The sequence below is a fragment of the Rhinolophus hipposideros genome, assembly GCF_964194185.1.
Source record: "Rhinolophus hipposideros genome assembly, chromosome: 7".
NCBI classification, from domain to species: domain Eukaryota; kingdom Metazoa; phylum Chordata; class Mammalia; order Chiroptera; family Rhinolophidae; genus Rhinolophus; species Rhinolophus hipposideros.
In genome coordinates, this window is record NC_138053.1 from 62715007 (window position 1) to 62738228 (window position 23222).

At 33.6% G+C, this 23222-nt stretch overlaps 1 protein-coding gene across 2 annotated transcripts in view; it reads left to right on the plus strand.

The window, feature by feature from the left end:
* The window catches only part of PDE4D (phosphodiesterase 4D), a 1186109-nt gene that overhangs the window by 295233 nt on the left and 867654 nt on the right, over positions 1-23222 (plus strand). For both annotated transcript variants that reach the window (XM_081054416.1, XM_081054412.1), the window contains one exon: positions 17016-17245. In XM_081054416.1, the coding sequence (XP_080910542.1) occupies positions 17016-17245 (230 nt within the window). The remainder of the gene's footprint in view (positions 1-17015; positions 17246-23222) is intronic.

Consider the following 23222-nt stretch of genomic DNA (forward strand, 5'->3'; position numbering starts at 1 on the left):
CACAATAATTACTTACTGAATAAATTAAGTAAAACAGGCTATGAGTGATGAATTCCATTTCAAGAGTTGCTAGAATGTGAGCTCTTTGAGAGCAGAGATCTTTGTACATTTTGTTTACAGCTAAATCAGTGTGACCACATTGTAGATGCTCATTAAATATTTGCAGAACACACAATTGGAGATATTCAAGGGTAGAGTCATGGTGTATTTGTCAGTGCTGTAGGAAAAATCAATGAAATGTCATGGAATAAGGAGCATATTGAACTCAATGTCACTTCCAATCCTGAGAATCTGTCAAGTAACAATGGAATGAAATTATATATTTTATATCAAATATTAAACATAGTAAAGTAAATGTGTACATGTATTAACAAACCTGAGAGGCGAAACATTTGGCCAAATATTTATTTATAGTATGGACAAGGAAATGATTTGCTGGATTTCTTTTTGTTTTTATTGATATAACCACTTGTTTTAGATTTTTTTCTGTTATCGAACTATATCTTATATCCATATTGATGTCCATGTTTATTCTCCTTTTCAGCTATTTTGTGTCAGCTTAGAAATGGTTAATCATTTCTATGTGATGAAAATACATTTTTATCCCCTGATATTTGTAATCTAACTTACAGAATCCATATTGCCATGACGTTTGGAGTGATTTGTTATTCTATCCTTCGAGGAAACCAATGATAACAAATCGAACCATTGGGAAGTGATTTCAATGTCCATTGTTTAGGGTGGTTACAGAAGGTGATGTTCTGAAAAGTAATCTTGTAACTAACCTAGAAAATAATATTTAGAGGCCAAAAGAGGCAAAGGAACAAAATTAAGTATCTAGCTTTTAAATGCTTGTTGTAAAAATTCTATGCACCTTTTGTTGTGAAGTGCTAGCGATTTTAATATTCTTAAAATCAAGTAAAAGGAGAAATTACTTTATAACCTTGAAGGAAAGAAAAGTCTAAAGCCCTGATTATGAGTGCCAGGGATGAATGTATTTAGAATTCAGTCCTGAGGGGGTGTGTGCCAACTATGAAAGGCAATAGCTTATTAAATTCTGGGAAACTTTCAGTTTATTTGAAGGAGATATGGTAACTGATTTTTGCTAAATGTTATTTATAAGGGATAACATTTTCCTCTGAATATTTAGCTTCAGGACAAAGAAAGAAAGGCAGCACCTAATTGTTTAAAGGTTAGTGAATGCTTAGTGGTAGGATTAGATCTATGAATCATTGGTTTTACAGCACAGGTAATGAATGAGTGGTATCTCATAACCTTAGAATCCTCCATGGGCGTCATCATCATCATCATCATCATCATCATCACCACTATCATCCCATCCTCATCATGTGTTAAATGTACGCAGCTACTGTCTTTGAGGAATTAGTAATTTATGAATTTGTTTTAATTTGTTTTCACAGCTTCCTCATAAGGCATGGTGAACATATAGCTTTCAGCCTGTTTTAGAGCCTGCTTTAGAAAAAAATGGTGATATAAGCACTATTTTCTTTCAGTGACTCTTCTGCTTACTGGGGCCCCACCTCTTTGTATAGCACTTTATTCCCCCTTCCTTGATTTAAAGGAGAAAATTCTTGTGAATTTTTTGTATTTAAAAAAATGTATAATGGAAATTTTCAAATATGTGCAAAAGTAGAGAGCACAGCATAATACACCCTAAGTGCTCATCACTTGGCTTCACTAATTGTCAGTACATAGCCAATTCTTGTTTCATCTGCATCCCCCCTGCCCCACACATTACCCTCTAGGAGAATTATTCTGAAGCAAATCCAACATATAGTATTACTTCATCTGTAAGTAGTTTAGCATGTGTCCAAAAATTGTCTTTTAAAAATTACCTCAATAACATTAAAATAACATTTTCCTAATCATTTCTTAATATCAAATTTATTTGTTTTTAAAAATAAGTTTTAATTCTTTTTGTTTGAAATGACTTCCAAACAAGGTTAATATATTGAAGTTATGTATCTCAATTTTCTTTTGGACTATAAATTTCTCTGCCCTTTGTTCTCTCTCTTTCTCTCTCTCTCCAGTTTTTTTTTTTTTTTTTTTTTTGTTGTTGTTGTTGTTGAAAAACTGGGTCAGATACCGGCATTCTCACAATTTTGCTGATTGCATCCCTCTGGTGTTGTTCAACATAGTCGCCTGTCTCTTGAATTTTTTATGATTAGTAGTCATATCCAAAGAATCAATAAATGACTTACATTTTATTATTTTGGGAGGAACATATTTTGAAAATTTTTTTTCCCCTCAAATTTTTATTTACTAAAGACATGAAGTACTAACTATAATTATTTTCGGTGATTTTGTTGTTGTTTTACTGCATCTAATTCTCTCTTCATAGTCTCAACCTTTTTCTTTTCCTTCTCCTTAGATTTCGTAAATTTGTATCCCTTCCTATGCCTCCTATTCCCACTTCCTTGTCTCTGAAACATTGCCTTCCTATTCACCCCCATGTTTCTTGCCAGCATTGTGGGTGGAGATAACAATAACAGGATACAAAGGATTGCATGGGAATAGTGAGTTAGGGAAATGGTCACATCTTTAGTGGCAGAATGCAATAATGTTCACTAGTTCGTTGGGTGCAAAAATTGTATTCTGTATAATTAGTTTTGAATGTGGGTGATTTAGATAACCTAAAATAACAACCTACAGATAATTATTATACTATATTTCCTTTCAGTCTGTTAGCAGTGTGTTTGTGTGTATTATAAATATTGGGAACATGATATATATATATATATATGTATATATATATGCTATATATATATATATCCTATTGGCTTTTGCTTGTTCCATTTGACAGAATGCTGTGTAAATTTCTTCAGTAACTTGTTTTTAGCAGCTACTTATTACTTATTATTATACATAGGTATGTTTTAAAGGTCATTTCTTTAATAGCTAGAGAATGTTTGGTTGTCTCCAAGTTTTTTCCCTTAATCATGTTATAAATAATACCTGATTCAAAACTTGGAGCTGCATTGATGAAAACCTTCTTAGATTAATTTCCAGAGAAATGGTATTCCTAGGTTAAATGGCATGAATGGTTTTTAAGGCTCTTAATACATACTGCAAAATGACTTTTTAGAAATATTTTTTCATCTTTTGTTCTAGTTTTGTATGCAAGCTCTTGATTCATCATCATATTACAATTATTAAGAAATGTTCTCAACATAATGGATCAAATATGGGAACATATTAATAATTTCATGAAAATTTATTATTACTAAAGGGATAACCAATATTTTTTCTGTGAATTGTTCATATTATGAGCTAATTTTTTTAAATTGAAAGAATAATGTTTCCCTTACTAGTTTATAAAATAATTTTCATATTGAGCATGTTGACTATTTGGCATAACAGGTGGTAATATATTCTCAGTTTATTATTTACCTGAAGTTTCATATATTTTTATTGATGGAAGTTTCAAATATTTTAAAATTAATTTCATTTGAGATTTCTTCCATTGTTGTTATACTTAAAATCACTTCCCTAGCATTTAAATGCTTACTTATATTTATTTTTATAGCTTACTTTTTTTTAAATTTTATTTTATTGTATTAGTTTCAGGTGTACAAGGCAAGGTAATACTTAGACTTTCATCATTTATATCCCTCACACTGTGAACCCTCCTCCCCCCATCCACTATCCCCCCGACCTCGCACCGAGCCATCACATTATATATATAAAAAGTTGGCATTCATTAATGTTTAGTTTCTGGTGTACAATGCCATGGTCAGGCATCCACAGTATCCCTGAGGTGGTCTCCCAAATAGGACACGTGTCCATCGGATACCCAACAAAATCTTTACATTATTGAATACGTTCCCCAAATTAATTTTCAGAAAACCCTGAGGCCATCTTGTGGTTACCAGCTGCTTCCTAATCCCTTCACCTTTCCCCTTATCCCCAACCCCCCGCCCCCGCCCTTCTAACAACTCTCAGTTTTTTCTTTGTGTCCCCAAAACTGTTTCTGATTAGTTCATTCACATATTCTTTTTTTTAGATTCTGCATATAAGTGAGATCGTATGGTACTTGTCTTTCTCTTTCTGACTTATTTCACTTAAGATAATGTTCTCTAGATCCATCCATGTTGTTGCAAATGATAAGATTTCTTTCTTCTTTATGGCTGCGTAATACTCTATTGTATAAATGTACCACAGCTTCTTAATCCAGTCATCTACCGATGGGCATTTCGGTTGTTTCCATATCTTGGCTATTGTGTAAAGTGCTTCAATAAACATAGGAGTGCATACAGATTTTTGAATTGGAGTTTTGGATTTCTCCGGGTAGATGCCTAGGAGTGGAATTACTGGATCATAGGGTAGTTCCATTTTCAGATTCCTGAGATACCTCCATACTGTTTTCCATAGTGGCTGCACTAATCTGCAATCCCACCAACAGTGCACTAGTGTTCCCTTTTTTCCACATCCGCGCCAGCATTTGTTGTTTGTTGATTTATTGGTGATAGCCATTTTGACTGGAGTGAGGTGGTATCTCATTGTGGTTTTTATTTGCATTTCTTTGATGGTTAGTGAGGTTGAGCATTTCTTCATATGTCTTCTTGCCTTCTGTATGTCCTTTTTAGAAAAATGTCTCCTCAAGTCCTCTTCCCATTTTTTAATTGGGTTGTTTGTTTTTTTGGAGTTGAGTTGAGTAAGTTTTTTATAGATTTGTGATATTAATCCCTTATCAGATATATCATTGGCAAATATCTTTTCCCATTCAGTAGGATCCCTTTTAGTTTTATTGATGGTTTCCTTTGCTGTGAAAAAACTTTTTAGTTTGATGTAATCCCACATGTTTATTTTTTCTCTTACTTCCCTCGCACGAGGGGATATATCAGTGAAAATCTTACTCCGCGTAATGTCCATGAAGTTTCTTCCTATATTTTCTTCTAGATATTTTATGGTTTCAGATCTTACACTTAAGTCTTTAAGCCATTTTGAATTTATTTTTGTATGTGGTGTAAGGAGGTGGTCCAGCTTCATTTTCTTGCATGTGTCTGTCCAGGTTTCCCAACACCACTTATTGAACAGACTGTCTTTACCCCATCGTACATTCTTGCTTCCATTGTCGTAGATTAGATGGGCATATAGGCATGGATTTACTTCTGGACTCTCTATTCTGTTCCATTGATCTATGTGTCTATTTTTATGCCAGTACCATGCTGTTTTGATTACTGTAGCCTTGTAGTATAGTTTGAAATCAGGTATCGTTATACCTTCCACTTTGTATAACAATCTATTTTAAACTGATAACTTCAATCATATACAAAAATGATACTCCTTTATATCCCCCCCCCACTTTGTGTTATCCGTTTCATAGATTACTTATAAGAAAACTTTATATTTTCATATGATTTTGTGTTGCTGTCTAGTGTCCTCTTGCTTCAAGTTAAAGAACTCCCTTTAGCAACTCTTGCAAGGCAGATCTGGTGGTGATGAACTCCCTCAGCTTTTCTTTAGCTGGGAAGGTCTTTATAGCTCTTTCATTTTGAAGGAAAATTTTGCTGGCTTGTTTCTTGGCTGGCATTTTTTTTTCTTTTAGTACTTTGAATATATCATCCACTCTTCTGGCCTGTATTGTTTCTACCAAGAAATTTGCTGAGAATGTGAGCACCCTTTTATGTAATAAATCACTTTATCTTGTTGCTTTCAAGATTGAATATTTTATATATACATATATAATATATATATATATATATATATATATATATATATATATATATATATATATATTAACTCTTGATAATTTGATTAGGACTTGTCTCAGTCTAGGCTCCTTTGAGTTTAACTTAATTGGAGTACTTTTTATTAAATTTGAATGTCCCTTTCCTTCCTCAGAATTGGGAAGTTTTTAGTGATTATTTTTCCAAATAAGTTCTTTGTCCCTTTCTCTCTTTCTTCTCTTTCTGGGACTCCTGTAATACATAACCCAGTCTATTTTATGATATCTCATAAGTCTCTTAGGATTTCTTCACTTTTTTTCATTGTTTTTCCTTTTTTTCCTCTGATGTGGAAATTTCAAATGACCTGTCCTTGAAGACCTGTCCTTAGTAGGCTCTTCCTTCTGCTTGATTAGATCTGTTGTTTAAACTCTCTAATAAATTTTTTTCAGTTCAGATATTGCATTCTTATGTTCCAAAATTTCTGTTTGGATCTTTTTTATAGTTTTAATCTCTTTGATGATATTCTCATTTTGTTTATGCATCTTTTTTTTAAATTTATTTGTCTATCTGTGTTCTTTTGTAGCATATTGAGATTCTTTAAAACAATTATGTTTATTTATTTATTTTGGGCCAGGTAATTAATAGATCTCCATTTTTGGGGGGTGAGGAATTTCTGGAAATTTATTTTGTTCCTTTGAATGGGCCATGTTTCCCTGTTTCTTCATGTACATTTATTATTATTATTATTAGTAGTAGTAGTATTTTGCTGCGATTTGTACGTTTGAAAAAACAACCGTTTCTCCGAATCTTATAGACTGGCTTTGTAGAGGGGAGGAACTTCACCAAGAAGCATGTCTAGAAATTCTAGGGGCTTCTCAAATCTTTTATGAGGTTGCATCTTCTTTGGACCTGGGTGTGTAATTTCTCAATTAGTGAGGTTTGCTAGCTTCTTTTCCAGGAGCTTATAATATCTTTCTTTCTCTGGTATCTATCTGCAGTACAGCAGATTTTCTAGCACTTCTGAGCTCTCTTTTGTTCTCAGTGGCCCCCGCACATCCAAAGTATTCTTGTTTCCCATCAGTGCTTGAGTCAGATGAGACAGAAACTAGTCCCCAGCCCTCCTCCCCCCAAAAAAGATGGGATGTATATTAGACTCTTCTGTTTCTCTCTGAAAAGAAAAGCATTAGTTGAGCTTTTCCTCCCATTTGCAGCAATCTGTGCTGTCTTGGGAGAAGCACTATCACAGTTCAGATGAAATGGCTTTACTTACTCATTTCAATGTGGCTCTTCTTGGCTTTGAGCTTGCTTGGAATACTGCACCTTCTCAAGTGGTTTCTAGAGTTCTCATAAATGCTTTATGGAATATTCATTGGTGTTAAGTTGGTGTCTTTTTGGGAGAATGAGGTCTGGAGCTTTTTATTACACTACCTTGCTTATGTCACTCTATCACTTTTAAAATATTTAGTATTTTTTTCAATGTTTAATATTATTCATTCCATCTCACATGATCTACCTAACCACTTTCCCCAACACTCATATAATTTTTCCTTCCCTATTAGTCGATAATATTTCCTTTAACACATATTAATGCATATTATTATACAAGAAATATTTAAGGAAATTCTGTATTGTTCCACTGATCTTTCTGTTGAGTATTTGAAAGTGCCAAACTGTTTTTGTTATTGTAGTTTCATAGTACAATTTTATATGTAATAGAGTACAACCATTCTCATGATTTTTTTTAATTTTAAAATTATTCTTTTTATTCTCCTCTCTGTTTTCTTTCAGTTGAAGCCCTCTCTAATACCCTCAAAAAGAGAAACATGAGTATTTAATTTTTTGCAATGATTTTAAACCTAGAAAATAATTGCAATGAATATCAGACTTGCTTATATGAGTCTTGGGAAATTCATGAAGCTCTCTTAATATAGGTTCCATCCATTTTTTTTAAAGCTTATTCCTAAACATGTTTTATAAATTAGGTATTTTTCCATTGTAGTTTTAACAACTAGTCTTTGATTTTATAAAGGAAGATATTTTACATACTTTATAACTGGACAAACTTAGCCAGTTATTCATTCTTTATGTATTTTTCAGTTGATTTTTTCTTTTTTCTTTTTTTGGTTTCCTACATTAAACCAGGTGTTGATCAAATAACAATAATAATTTCCCTTTCTTTCTCTCTGTTTTGTGCCTGTTATTTCCATGTCCCACATTACTGAATTGGGCAGAAGTTCTTGAAAAGTAAGGATGATGTTACATTTGGGTTAAAATCATGAGTTTTTAGTGTCAGGTAAACCTGGTCTGAACACCTGGCTTTTTCAGTTACTAATAGTGTCACTCTAATCTCCTTAAAGTGGGAGTTAAATGGCAAACTAATCTCCCTAAGCCTCATTTTCCAAATCTGTAAAATGGAAATAACAACAGTTCTTCCAAGCATTTTGTTTTGAGGATCAAGTAACTACCTGTACAGAACATGTATTACAATAAATATTATTAGTAATGTTAAATAAAAGAGTGATGGGAGCATTTTTTATATTATTTATTTTCATAAGAGTAAACATTTCTTATTTCATAAGAATAAACACTGTATTTCACCATAAACTATAACATTGAATATAGACTTAATGTTAGCATTCCTTTGATCCATACTTTATCAGCTAGATGCTTTATGGTTATCTGAACATCAAAGTCAAGAGCAAAGGCATAATTTCTGGCTCCCTCCATGTGAAAAGGGAATTTAGCATTACTTTTTTTTCCCTTTCCTCTGTAAACCTTCGTCTTTGCTAGTTTATTCTAGAATTATTGACCTAGTTTATTATTATAAATGTACCTTTTCTTAAATGATGGTTTTAGTTTTTGCTTTCATGTTTCTAAATATATTTTTGATTGATACTGGCATTTAAATAAGACTTAAAAATTAAGACAATATATCTTTGTATTTCCCCTAATGTTGTGGTTTGACACCTGATTACTCAAGTAAGAAATTTTTCATAAACCTGAGAAAATAAGCCAGCTAAGTTTTCACCCACTCTTCTAGGAAGATACAATTTTCAAGGGTCAAAAAACAAACAAAACATGTTAGTTCCTTTTTTTTGAAGTATGATTCTGTTACTATATATTGTTGTGAAATAAATAATTGATAGAAGTCATGTTTTTCCTTAAATTTTCTTTCCTACCTCTGCTAACATAATAGAACCTACTTCATTTTTCACGGTCACCCAGGAAAGGTACAATGCTATTTATAGAAGGTTGATTAAATCCTAGAGACTTTCTTCTTGATGAGAATATACAGTACAATATTACTGAATGAGAATTTTTTTCTGTCTTTTATGAACTTTTCGGAAGTTGTGATGAGTGAATTATAGGAAATGGCTTCAGAAAGAGAAATGGCTTCAGAAAGACTTCAGTGATTTCTGTCTCTTCTAATCAGTTTGAAATCAGAGCCTATATTTGCATTATGTTCTGTGGATTTTGAGAGCTATCTGCTTACCATCTTTGTGTTAACCTGGAGTGGGAATTTTCATTTTAATTTGGAATTCATTTTTGCAAGAGTGCCTTTTTTATATCAGCATACAAATATCCATTTGAAAATGGATTGTGTTAATTCAATACAATGCCCTTTTCAATATAAAAAGACCTTAGGTATTTATCTTTAGTTCCTGGATTTATGAATTTCCTCTAAGATTATTTGGGTAACTTTTGCATTGGATTTTAATATAAAACACATATACTGAGTAATGACATAAAAACATTTGACATAAGGCTTAGAGAATCTTAAGGCAGACTTTCAATTATTACTTTAGAGTATTATGAACAATTTTATGGAGACATAACAGAATAATATATAGACAATGTCTGTTATTTGTGTATAGTATTTTTAGATTATATGATTTCAATACATTGAAATAGTAACCTATTAAAGTGTATCCTAGTCCTTAAACAGTTGGTTCAGAGTTCAAAAATTGTCTTGTTTATAATACAAATTCAGGAAAAGGGAAGTTTTACTTTCTCAGAAGATAATTTTGCAGAAAACTAGTAGACAGGAAAAAGGAATGCAACATTGAGAGTGATAAAAACCTATCCTCAGCTTAACCTGACCTCTTCCTGAAAACCTACACAACTATTTAATATGCTAATTTCTACAATGCTCTGCATAGCATACTCTGGAAGCATTGAGTGCCCGAAATCTTTCATTCTTATTAAGAAAGATTAGGTGAAAATATTTATTATAATGTCTACATGTTTCAAAGAAATTTTAAACATGGGAATAGACCAAAGCAATCTGAGTGGCTAAAGTCTTCGGATTTTAAAATAAATTCCTTGTTATGTGCTGTAGCCTCTACCTAACTAATATTAATAGTTACAAACACAACATTGCTAGTAATACCCATCTCTAACATTATTTCCCAACTTCTTACAATTGAAGAAATAGAGTCATTTATTTTCTTCATTCATTTCTTCAATAAGATTTACTTAGCACATTTTGTGCCAGGCACTGGCTGAGAGCTGGAGGTACAAAAATTGCCATGGCACACTCCCATGCTTTCAAATGTGTTCAAGATAACAGAGAGAATAGATATATATAAGCAAATCATTTCACTATAATGGACAGGCTGAAGGCTACATCAGGGTCATACATAAAAAGGCAGAAGTTATTTGTTTTCATTGTCTTAGATAATATTTTTAACATGAGTGTATATTGGAGGACGTCATCAAGAGAACATGACCACCAGTTGACCCTGAAGTTAGACTTGGGCCTTTGGAGGCTCCTCACGCCCTCGCCTATCCTTGGAATATATGTTCTGCACACTGTTCCCACAGAGGGAGCCATTTGTAAGGACGCATGTCTGAGAGAGCAATGTGTTGTTGAGACCATCAGGACAATATATGTGACTGAACCCAGTTAAGGCCTCTATATAAACTTTTAAGATTCTGGTGGGCAGGTTCAAAGATCTACTCATCTTGCGGTTGCCCAAAACAAAGCCTCGTATGTAGGTTCCTTGCTTATTAAACTTGCCACCTACCAGTCTGGAGCTTGCCTCTTTCTTCCTTGCTCTCCACGTATGGGGACCAGTTTCAGATTTTACCCTACACACTCCAGAGGTGTCGAATCAACAATGTGTCTGATGAGAGAGAAATGGTTGAAGGGTATTGTCTTAATGCCTAGATTTAATAGTCAATTAATAGAGGATTCAGTGATGAGTCTAAACAGGATTTATTGGAGAAGAAGACAGAAAACAAAAAGAAAATGCTGATTTATGAGGTATTCATATATCTTAGTTTGCCTGAGACAGTCCAAGTTATTTTTTTTTTGGTAGATGTCACTTCTGGCTAGCACCCCTGCGTACCCGTATGTACTCCTAAATCGCCCTAAGTCCTCTGTTATAGCTTTTATCACACACTGGTGATTATCTTTCTCCCCAAATGGACTGTAAGTATTTAAGGGAAAGGCAGTGTCTAATTCATAAGAACTCAAAGAATAGGGATGTGATTATATATAACACTAGTTGTAACAAGGAAACCCCAAATTTTAGTGGCTTACCACAGTGGAAAATGACTTGTGGTTCATGTAGCCTAAATTAAGTGTTCTTGACTGGCAAGTGGCTGTCCTCTAAACAATTATTTAGAAACCATAACTTCTTCTATCGTTTTTCTCCACTATCTCCAATATATGGCAAAGGGCTACAGAGGGGGAGAGAACTGAGGGCTTGTACTCACAGTTTTTATGGTCCAAGTGTGAAAATAGCACACATTTCCTGTTTATAATCCATTGCATATAACGTAACACCATTGATATGTCCACATCTACCTGAAAATGACTCTGGAAATGTTGTCTAACTGTATACCTAGAAAGAAATATTCTCTCCTATAATGCCAATGTATATACATTTTAAGACAATGTCTCTACAGAAAACAGCATTGTTATATACACATGAAACAAATACCAAAAACTGTGATGATAAATGGGATCAAATATATGGTGAAGGAAGGAGAACTGACTCTGGGTGGTGAACACACAATGTGATATATAGATGATGTATTACAGAATTGTACACCTGAAATCTATGTAACTTTACTAACCCTTGTCACCCCAATAAACTTTAATTTAAAAAGATTAAGAAAAACCCTGAGATAATCAGCAATCACCACAATTTATTCAACACCAGTTATGTGTATGTCCCTGCACTAAAGACCTTGTTAAGTGGTTTGCTAACTACTTTGGGAGAATAAAAAGAGAACAAATAAATTAATTAAATACCTTTTATAGAAACTGAAGAAAATAATAATAATAATGATAATAATAACATATTTAATGCTTATTCATTTTAACTGTCAATTATGGTGGAATTGCTTTCTTTAGGTATATCTTTTAGAGAAGTATTTGTCCTAGCAGTGAAAAGAGTTACATTAAAGTTATTTATTGGTCAACTGTTCCAAATAAGTTGGTTAATTAACAAAGGAATTTCATTTTATTACAAGTTAACAGGTTTGCATTAAATTCTTTCAAATATTTTTCTCTTTTGATATTGCTTTCTTGAAGCTGAATTAGAGATATTTCTGAGTCCCATAAAGGTGAATGTTGTTCCATTTTATTATTATGACTTTTATTTTACTTTTTAATCTAAATAAAACATTTTTAATGGAGAATATAGAAACTAATAATAAACAAAATTATAAAAATCATCACCAACACCATCAGAAAGTCATATTAGAGAACTGGATATATCCTTCCTGAATTTTTCTATAAATATGTGTATTAGTGCTTTTGTTTGTTGTTTTACAAAAATGAGATCACTTTGTAATCTGTTTTTCCCACTCAGTGTCATATCATGAACATAATCACATATTCTTCTGCATTATTTTAACAACCTCATAGTATTTCATAACATGATGCATCAAAATTCATTAAGCCAATCCCTCAGTACAACAATTAGGTTATGTCCAGTTATTTGTTATTGTAAATAAGTTGCAGGGAACATCTTTGTGATTGGATCTTTGCCAAACAGTCTTATTGGACTATGTCTAAAATGTCAAAATCATTAGTTCCCAAATTTTAGAAGGCATGAGAACCGTCCTGGGGACTTACTCAGACTTCCAGGACCTAATAATAGACATTCTGATTATGCAGATCTTGAATAGGGCCTGGGAGTCTGAATTTTAGCCAGCACCTTCTATGATTCTCATGCAAGGGTTTTGAGCATCACAGTTTGAGAAATAGTGGCTTAGATATATTATAAATAATAGGTTTTTCCTCAATCTCTTGCAGAAATGCCTCTTTTCCCCCCAGTGATTACATAAGATATATATTTCCCTGGTGGTCAGTTTTACATTTGTTCTCAAAACAAGGCCATTTAACCTCCTGCCTTCTATTGAAAAAGTTGTTCTATTTATTTTCTAAATATAACTGATACACATTGATCTGGAATTTTTAAAAAGCCCCTTGTTATCCTGTTTTTGAATGGAAATGTTAGGATATAGACATCTACTTCTTCATCATTTTTATTATCAAGATAAAAACACTACATTTTATTTTTAATAGAGGTGTTCTCTCAAAAGAAGTTATCTCTTGAGATGGTTTTATCTAAATGTGAATGTCACAAACATTACGTCTTTCATTAGAGAACCTGGGTTGTAGAAAGCATTTCTGCAGTTGCCATACTATTGCCGGAGTGGGCAGCTAAGAACTTATTGAAAGATGGTGACTTGGGTTAGCTACATTCAGTGTTCTGCTAGACCCATCCTTTTTTCTTCTTTTCCATGTTTATCCTGCAGAAGGATATCTGCACACTTAAGTCATTAACTTCTCTTGAAAAATATGTGAGGCCAATTTTGGCCTGTTAGCAATCCAAGAATGTGGGGCAGTGTGCAGTTCTGTCCTTAGACGAACACACAGACCATCATGTACACCCAGAGGATCATTTTCTCAGTCATTGCCACGGGGATATGAAAGACAGTTTGGGGAATATAATCAATAATGTTGTAAAGATCTTGTAGGGTGTCAGATGGGCACATGTCTTATTAGGGAGACCACTTCAGGGACAGTGTGGATGCCTGACCACTGCGCTGTACACCTGAAGCTGAAGCTGAATAATACTGAATGTCAGCTGTAATTTAATTTATATATAGTCACAGGATGTGGAGTGCAGCATAGGGAATAGAGTCAATGGAATTGTAACAGCTAAATATCATGTCAGAGGGGTAGTAGATTGGGGGAAGGTGCCTACCACTTTGTGAGTGGTGTAAATGTCTAACTATTACATTGTTTTGTACACCTAAAACTAATAAAAAAAGAATTTATTAACCTGTAAAAAATAAAATAAAAGCTAAGAATGTTATATGTGCACAGTTTCTCTTTATTTTCTATATTTGCTAGCTTATTAAACATTAATTTTGCCATTGACTGTTATAAAAATCAGAGTATTTTAAAACTGCAAGTGATCTTAAGGTTCATTTTGTACAACCTCTTGATTTTATGTCTAAGGAAATTAAAGCCCAGAAAGGTTAAATGATTTCTTAACACCGCAGAAGTAATTAGTGGCAGAGTTGAACCTAGAATCTCTATGCCCTGAGTCAATTAACAAGGCCTATAATTAATTTCCAATGTTTATGTAGGGCTGCCTGATCCCAGATATGCTATTTTTTTTAATGAAAATGTGAAGCTTATTTAATTATGGTCAATTAGTGTGTGTTCTATTCTTTCCTAGCAATACGCACCTTGCCAGTGACCCTATTTGTTAAAGGTAGTACAACAGATCCAGCTTTAACTAAAAGAGATTTGGGTTTGGATCTCAACTTGTTAGGTTATCAATGATCCTAGTTTGCTTGGGACTAGGGTGTTTCCCTGGACGTGGGACTTTCAGTGCTAAGATCAGAAAGTCCCAGGCACATTGGAACAGTTGGACACACTACTAACCAAGTGGATGTGTGACTAAGGCAGGCAATTTTATAGGTCTCTGTTTCTTTATGTGTAAAACGAGAAAAGGCATAGGACCTAACTTAGAGGATTTCAGTAAAATTGAAATGAGATGGTATATGTATGACACAGCACCATTTGATAATGATTCAATAAAATTATTCATTATTATTTAATTCTTTCCAGTTTTATTGAGACATAATTGACATAAAACAGTGCATATTTAAGGTATTAGGTTGGTGCAAAATCATGGTTTTTGCACTTTAACCTTTTAAACTGCAGTTGCTTTTGCACCAACCTAATATGCCAGCATAATGATTCGACTTACAACTATCATGAAATAATTATCACTATCATTTTACATAGATATGATAAAAAAAGAAAAATAAAATAAAATGTTCTTGTGATAAGAACTCTTAGGATTTACTCTTAACGACTTTCATATGTACCATACAGCAATGTTAATTATAGTCATAATGTTGTATTTTGTATATTACATCTCTAGTGCTTATCTGTCTTATAATTGGAAGTTTGTACTTTTGACCAAACTTCATCCTATTCCTCCACCCCACACCCTTCCCTGCCTCTAGTAACTGCAAATTTGATCTTTTTTTAATGTTTGTTTTTATTAATTTATTTTTCACTTTAATTCCACATAAGTGAGATCACAAAGTATTTGTTTTTCTCTATTTGCCTTATTTCATTTAGCGTAATGCCCTCAAAGTTTCATCCATATTGTCACAAATGGCAGGATTTTCTCCCTTTTTAAGCCATTATTATTACTATAATTAATAATGATGTTTTACAAAGCAAGTGGTTTCCTAGCACGGAGTCTCAGAATCTAAACCTTCATATTTAGGATTTGAAATTATCTTTCTTTTTAGCTTTGACTTGTTCTTTACCTTCTGGGAGCCCTCCTTTTATCCTATTTATTAATAATATTAGACAATAAAACCCAAGGCTGAATAGAATCCACCACTGCATGGCCTGTCATATTTTTCAAGATATATACATCAGGGAAAGAAAAATTTTCTATTTGTAAAGCAATATGAATCAATGAAATATCAAAGGCAACATACATAGTATGATGAAAAGAAAGAGAATTAGCCTGGATTATAATAATAATAACTAGTAGTTTGTTGAGTGCAAACTCTGTGCCAAATATCGGTGCTTTAAATATTTCACATCTCTGCTCCAGACAATGAACCTGAGAAATGAATATTATTATCCTTAATATTCAAATGTAGAACCAACTTCAGTGAGCCTAAGTTACGTACTTACCCAAAGACAGCATAATAAGGAGTGTATCAAACATTCCAAAGTAGGTCTGGATTCTCCAGAGTCAGTGCACTTTTAACTTATAATCAACAAACTAATTTTAGGAAAACTGCTTTTTATCCCTGGGCCAGTTTCTTCACCTACAAAACTCAGAAGGAAAGGAAATTGATATTTGTGATCGCTTATCACACTGCAGGCAATGAGCTATGAACATTACATGCATGATCTCATTTCATTCTTGTGGGTAAATATTATTCCCATTTTTATAATAAAGAACCAGAGAATTTAGGGTGATTAAGAAACACTCTAAGAACACAACTAGCAAAGTGTCAATGCAAAGATTTGAAAACCCAGCATGTTATGTGATAACATTTGGTGACTATCACTTTGAGTACATAGATACAATAAATGTTGCTAGAATGGAATTTCCAACCACTTGGAAATAATTATTGCTCATGTAGCAGTATATTTTTCAATTAGAATCAAAATATTAAAATTTCTATTCTCTTCTAGACTCTATTTGCCTTTATGTGGATAATATAAATCAAATTTGCGAAATTTAGCTGTGATTTAAATATTCTACGGGGTCCTCAGATTTTCTTTCTTTTTTCAAATTCCCCTCACCATTTCTTATTGTAAGCCTTTGCAAAGAATAATCAAGTAACATGTGATATATGAAAATATATGTTAACTAATATAGTCTGAAGAAAAAATAGGACTCATTTTCTTCCTTCATAGGTATATCATACGGTATGTCATATGTCAAGATATATATGAATTTTCTGAAGTTCATTTCATAGAGACTAGAAAAATATTTTGATTTATCCTTGATTTATAGAATTCATACACAAATATCATAAGATTACTGAAAATGACAGTTAACTGTAATAACCGAGCCATTTTAAATATACTGGTGGACAAATTTACTATTTTTAAAACTAAATCTAGATTTAAGTTATTAGTTCTATTTTCTGTTCACCAAATATTGTTCTGTTAATGTCATCACTTTCTTGTTAGGATATTTCATGTATAAGTTTCCCATAATTTATCCAAAAGTATAAAGCCATCATGTAATGATAAATAGCAAGACTTGTGTTGATTACGTGTTCTTTTTTGAACTTTTGTTTTAGGCCTCTGAGGAAACACTACATTCCAGTAATGAAGAGGAAGACCCTTTTCGAGGCATGGAACCCTATCTTGTACGGAGACTTTCGTGCCGCAATGTTCAGCTCCCCCCTCTAGCCTTCCGACAGTTGGAACAAGCTGACTTGAAAAGTGAATCAGAGAATGTTCAAAGACCCACCAGCCTCCCCCTGAAGATTCTGCCACTGATTGCTATCACTTCTGCAGACTCCAGTGGGTGAGTGCCCTTGGGCGATATTACCCCATTTTATATTTTGGATGGTGATTACTTTCTGTGGTGTTTTGAGAGTTCGTGGCTCATTGCTTGATTTGAGTGGAAGGAAAATGAGGTTTCTAGAGTCAAAAGAAAGAAGGGTGATTTTTCTCAGGTAACATCACTATTGCTGTTGGAAGAGACATTTTGGTCAAAATGTTTTACAAGGAGGAGTTGAAAAAGTATTAGTGAACGATAATAAGCATCTGAGAAAGGGGACTTGAACTTGTAAAATTAATTTTGGTGATATGATATTTAATAGATAAATTCTTAACAAATAAGAACTAATGGACAAATTACTATGTAGACTTTCATATCTGGAAATAATAGGCAATGTTCATTGATGCAAAACAAATTTGGAAACAAGAATAGATTTTACTATAATTAGAATCAAAGGAAATATGCAGTTAGATCCATGAACCTAGTAATTTGGTCTTTGACACTGTGAGGTATTGGTTACTGTTTTTATTTCCAGCATGAGGTGGTTTTCTTTAGCATTAGTGCATACAGAAGAATCACACACAGTCATGTCTTCATAATTAACCATTGCATTTCCTACTTTGCAGAGTATCTGTGTTTTAATTCTATCTGTCCTTTTTACCAATGCAGTCTTTACTCTTTAATGGCAATGTCACCAGGTAAAAAAAAAATTGTGAAAGAAAGTGAGGAGAATGGGCATATCTGTTATTCTTTTGGCCAGCCGCTTTTTTAAGAAGCTTTGATAGAAAAGAGAGAGGAGGAAAGCCAATGGTCCATACTTGAACAGACTTAAGCATTTGCTATGAGTATAAGAACAAATAATTTAGTATGCTGTAAATTTATCCTCTGCTGAATTCACAGTGTGTCTAGAGAAGGTACCTTTGGATTTCCCTAAAAGTTGTTCGGAAAGTTGTGATCAGAAAATATTTGACCAGTAACTGTCCTCTGAGATATTGAATTTAGCTGTTTGAATTGTTACAGAGCAGTTCACAAGAACTATGTTATTAAACGGTATGAGGAAATTATAATTACGTAAATAATAGACAACAAATTCTTACTTTGAAGCAATGGAAAGAGGAAAAACAATTTTTGTTTTTGATGAGCCATGTATTTAAAGAAGAACGTGTACCTATTGATCAGACACACTAAAGCAGGTGGGAATTTTTTATGGCAGCTTGACCTGAACATTCTTTGAAATATACTGTCTCGAAAACCTTGTTTTTCCCTTCTTTGGGATCAACACTACTGTCGTTCTGTTAGAGGGCAGGAATCACAGATACCAGGTGTGTCAGGATCACCAAGACCACTCCTACGCTCAATGATTTGCTAGGAGAACTCCCAGGACTCAGCAAGTAATCACATTTATGGCTGGGATTTCTTATAACAAAAGCATACAAAGCAAAACCAGGGAAGAGAAAGGCGCATGGGGAAAAATCTTGAGGAAATCAGACACAGGCTTCTAAAGTTTGTGTCTCCCAGTGGAGTCAGAAAGGATGCACTTAGCTCTTCCAGTAATGAGTTGTGACGACACATGTGAAATCTATTCTACATGAAAGCCTTCTGCTAAGGAAACCTATTAAAGACTCACTGTTTTTATGAGGTATCTATTATAATAGTCAGACTCATAGAAACAGTAGAATGGTGGTTACCAAGGGCTGAGGGTAAGGGAAATGGGGATTTGCTATTCAACGGGTATATAGTTTCAATTGTGCAAGATGAGTAAGTTCTAGAGATGGGTTGTACAACATTGTGCCTACAGTTAGCAATACTGTTCTGTGCACTTAACAATTTGTCTAGAGAGTAGATCTCACATTAAATGTTCTTGACACAATGAAATACAATAAAAAACAACAACAACAACAACAAAAATGGAAAGATGGATTCAGTGTCCAGAATAGTTTTGGTGGCTGTTTGCTTAGGTACCCTCTGCCTAGCGGGTACCTAAATTCCAGATTCCCAGAAGGAAAGAAGTTGTTCAGCCTAAACCATATTTCTTGCACAAACAATTTAGGCACAGTGAGCCACTGACATTTTGGAAAATGGTGGGAAGTCTCCTGAAGTCCGAGTTCCCAGATGCCAGCTAAGAGCCAGCCTTTCAAGTAGGCTTTTCTAAAGGTAATAGTCTCAGGTCTTATGTTCACTCTTGTGCACAGCAGATTCATCTTAGAATTATTATCTCACTTTCTCTACATTTGAAGAAGAAATTATAATTATAATCAACATAAAAATATATAGTAATTTAAGCCTATGATGTATTCAATAACTTTGGTATCTTAAAAAAAATGTGGTGGCTAACCATGATTTCTCATTCTAAGCTGTTTTTATATCATGCCTTGAAAAGAAAATTCTGTACTATATTTAATATATCTCTACATAGTTGGGCAACATGTATAATTGTAAAGCTCACATAAAAATAATATTGTTTAATTAAATTTAAATGTGTTGCTAAAAGAAAATAAATAGTATCCAAGTGCCAAAGAACTTAGAGGTTGAGAATTGTCTGTATGATTGTATTTCCGTTGGCTCAAAGTTTGTTTACTTCTTAATCAAAAATCTAAGAATCAAGTGTAAGCATAATTATATTTACCATTTACAAATTTATTTAATGTTTTGGAGGAAAGAATTTGTGTTTTAGAGAGATGAAAAAGAGTGATTATCTATACTAGAAGGCAGCCAGGAGAACTAGAAGGCAACACGAAACAAAGACTAAGGATGTATTAAAGGGATTGTCATTATTTTAGGAAGCAAAAATTATTTGGGAATTGAGTATTTGAGAAACAGAAAATTAAGGAGTATAATTTGCTGGACTGTCTAAGCTTTGGAAGGGATGTAAAGGTAAACTTAGAGGTTACATTCTGTAGCCATTTCAGATTGTAACTAAGAACCCCAGATTCCTTCACAGCTATCAGAAAGAGCAAGTGGGAAATGTAAACTGTTTTTGCTCAGGTTGTCTACAGCCCAGTTCCCCATTTTTAAAGGTTAGTATGCCTATAAGACCCATTGTTAACATATGTGGAGACTGAATGTTTATTGTCTGAATTTGAGTGTTGCCTCTTACTAGCTATATGACCTTGGGAAAGTTCCTTGCCCACTCAGTTTCTAATTTCCCCAGGGCAAAAATAGGAATAATGGGATTATAATGGATTTGTTAGGAAGATACAATGCTTAGTCATGTTTTGCGCGTATCTTACCGGTAGGTACTTAACATATGACAACTGCAACTACTGCTATGCTACACTTATTAGGGAAAATATTGCAACAAATCATGTTTTTTATTGGGTTTTTTTTGAACTTATTAGTTTGAAATCATTTTCAAAGATCCTCTACTAAGAACTTTTGAGGGTAGAGATGCATATTCTGGCAGATTTAGGAATGACCAGAGTTTTGTTCCTGGTTCAGAAAGCTAAGATTATTCAGGACTTGTCATATTTGAGTTAAGAAGTCTCTATCTCTCTTTGGCATCTGTCCACAAACATGCCCTGCTTTGTAGTGCTGTTCAATTCTGTTTGGAATGAAAATGGAGGTCTTCTTTACTCCTTACTTCCTTCTTGCTTCACTTCTGTAACAACCCTTCTTGACTTCTATCTAGTTCCCTGGTCAGAACCCTCGGAGGCATTAGGAGCTCCTTTTTGTCCCAACTCTGACCCTGGCTTACTTTCTCTGGGTGGTCCATGTACCCCCAGAGGAAGGTTGAGCTTCCACACATGTGGAAATCACTCACTGCACACATGTAGGAAGTTGTGGGAGCAGAGGGAGGGTAAAAGGAGGGTAGTACTAACTCTGTACCTGTGTTTCACTGCTGCATCAGCTATTAAAATGACAGCCAAGGAGCAAGTCGTCCCCTGGTGACATGATGACACACTTTCAAATGGACGTTTATTCAGGGATTTGCATGCTTGGAGACTATTCCAAACACTTTCTCATCACTAGTGTCCTATTACCAGTCTGAAGAAGTACACTGTGCATTTCTATTACTATGTCCTATATATAAGAGAAAATGTAAGGAATTTAGAGGAAGAGATGGTCACTCTTGGGAATAAAAGAAAGTAAACTCCTGAACATAGGGGGAAGTATTACTTTAGTCAAATAAGGCGTCATTTTACAAGGATATTCCAGAAATATTTCCTTGAGTTATGTGCCATTCATAGAAGAGCTGGTCTCAGACGCCAGTTATGCATTGGGTTCTCTGATCAACCAGCCACCATCATCTAGGTTTCTTGAGTATATATAGTACATTAGAGTGAACACAAAAAAGGTAATTTTCAACATTTTGTTACAGAGTCAAAATCCAAACAGAAAATAAAAGGCAGAAAAACAGAAGCTTCATTATAGCAGACGTATCTGATCTTTCAAATTTGGTCTTTTTAACTTAAAGTATTAACAGTATTCACATATTTCATGATTGAAATATTTTGGATATAAGGATTTATGAAGCTAAAGGGTTGTATTTCATGATGTATCCACAAGACTTTCACCTTCATATTCAATATGTGCTCAAGTTTCAAGAAATTTGTGATAAGTTTCTCTTGAAAATTTGTGATAAGTTTCGATTGAAAATTATTGAAAATTTGTGATAAGTTTCTATTGAAAATTATAGGGAAGATCTATAACCCACTAGGCAAAGCTCTCCAAAACTGAACATGGACATACATAATTGTGATTGTGAAAGATTCCTTAGAAATATAGCATTCTTTTTTTTTTTAAATTAAATTTATTGGGGTGACAATTGTTAGTAAATTTACATAGATTTCAGGTGTACAATTCTGTATTACATCGTCTATAAATCCCATTGTGTGTTCACCACCCAGAGTCAGTTCTCCTTCCATCACCATATATTTGATCCCCTTTACCCTCATCACCCACCCCCCCCACCCCCTTACCCTCTGGTAACCACTAAATTATTGTCTGTGTCTATGAGTTTTTGTTTCTAGAAATATAGCATTCTTGAGCTGGATTTGCTTTTTAAAATAATCACTGTGAAGAAATTGGGAAGTAATACATCCAATAATCTTGAAAATACATACGATGTAAAAGAAAGTGGATTCTTTTGTCTTTGACTTATTTAAACACAATGTATTGACATAGTGTTTGTTGAAACTTCTCAGTATATCTACAAAACATCACAAAACTTTTGTTTCTGAAGCATTTTCTCTGATTTCCTTAAAGCTAGTTTCTTTTTTGCTTTAAAATTTATGACTTTTGAGATTAAAATTAGACTCCAATAGTGATGAAACACTTTATCCTTACTATATAATATCTTAACAAATGACATCTTATTTCTAGAATCACTAGCCCTTCTTGAGTCTAATCTAAAATAAACACCTAAATAATGCTGTTTTCCCTCACAAATCATAGAATCTCTGAATATTTTACATCTGTCATGCCCTAAATTTACAAAAGAATAGGATTATTATTAAACTCCAATTTCTTTTTCAGACTGCTGTAGTGTCTTCATTCTAGTAGTACTTTCTGGCACCCTAATTAAGGATGACCCAGATAGACTGATACTACACCACGATATTTCACTATCTGTATGTCAGTAAAGTAATGTACAAGGGGAGGGTTTACTTTTGTAACCAAAGGTTTCTATCTCACTAGGCACTCATAGTCTTAAATATACTGAAGAGAGTGTTAATGTGTTCATTTACCACATCAGAGCCGCATCATTTAGAACATCATTTACCACATCTGGTCCCTGTTTCTAAACCTTTCTCACACCAATTTACTTGTCTGATAGTGTAGATTGGTTGGGGATCCCATATTTTCTAAAAATGAGCCTAGTGAAGCATTTATTTTTCTTTGAAAAGTGATTGAGAAACAGAATACTATGGCAGAGTAGAGTGCAGAGCTGAAAAAAGCACTTTAATTATTTCCATCTGGGAATCATAATTTTTCGGCTTCTCGGAGATAGCTTTTTATTTTTTATCACACAAAGGATGGTTATTAGACCATCCTTATATGA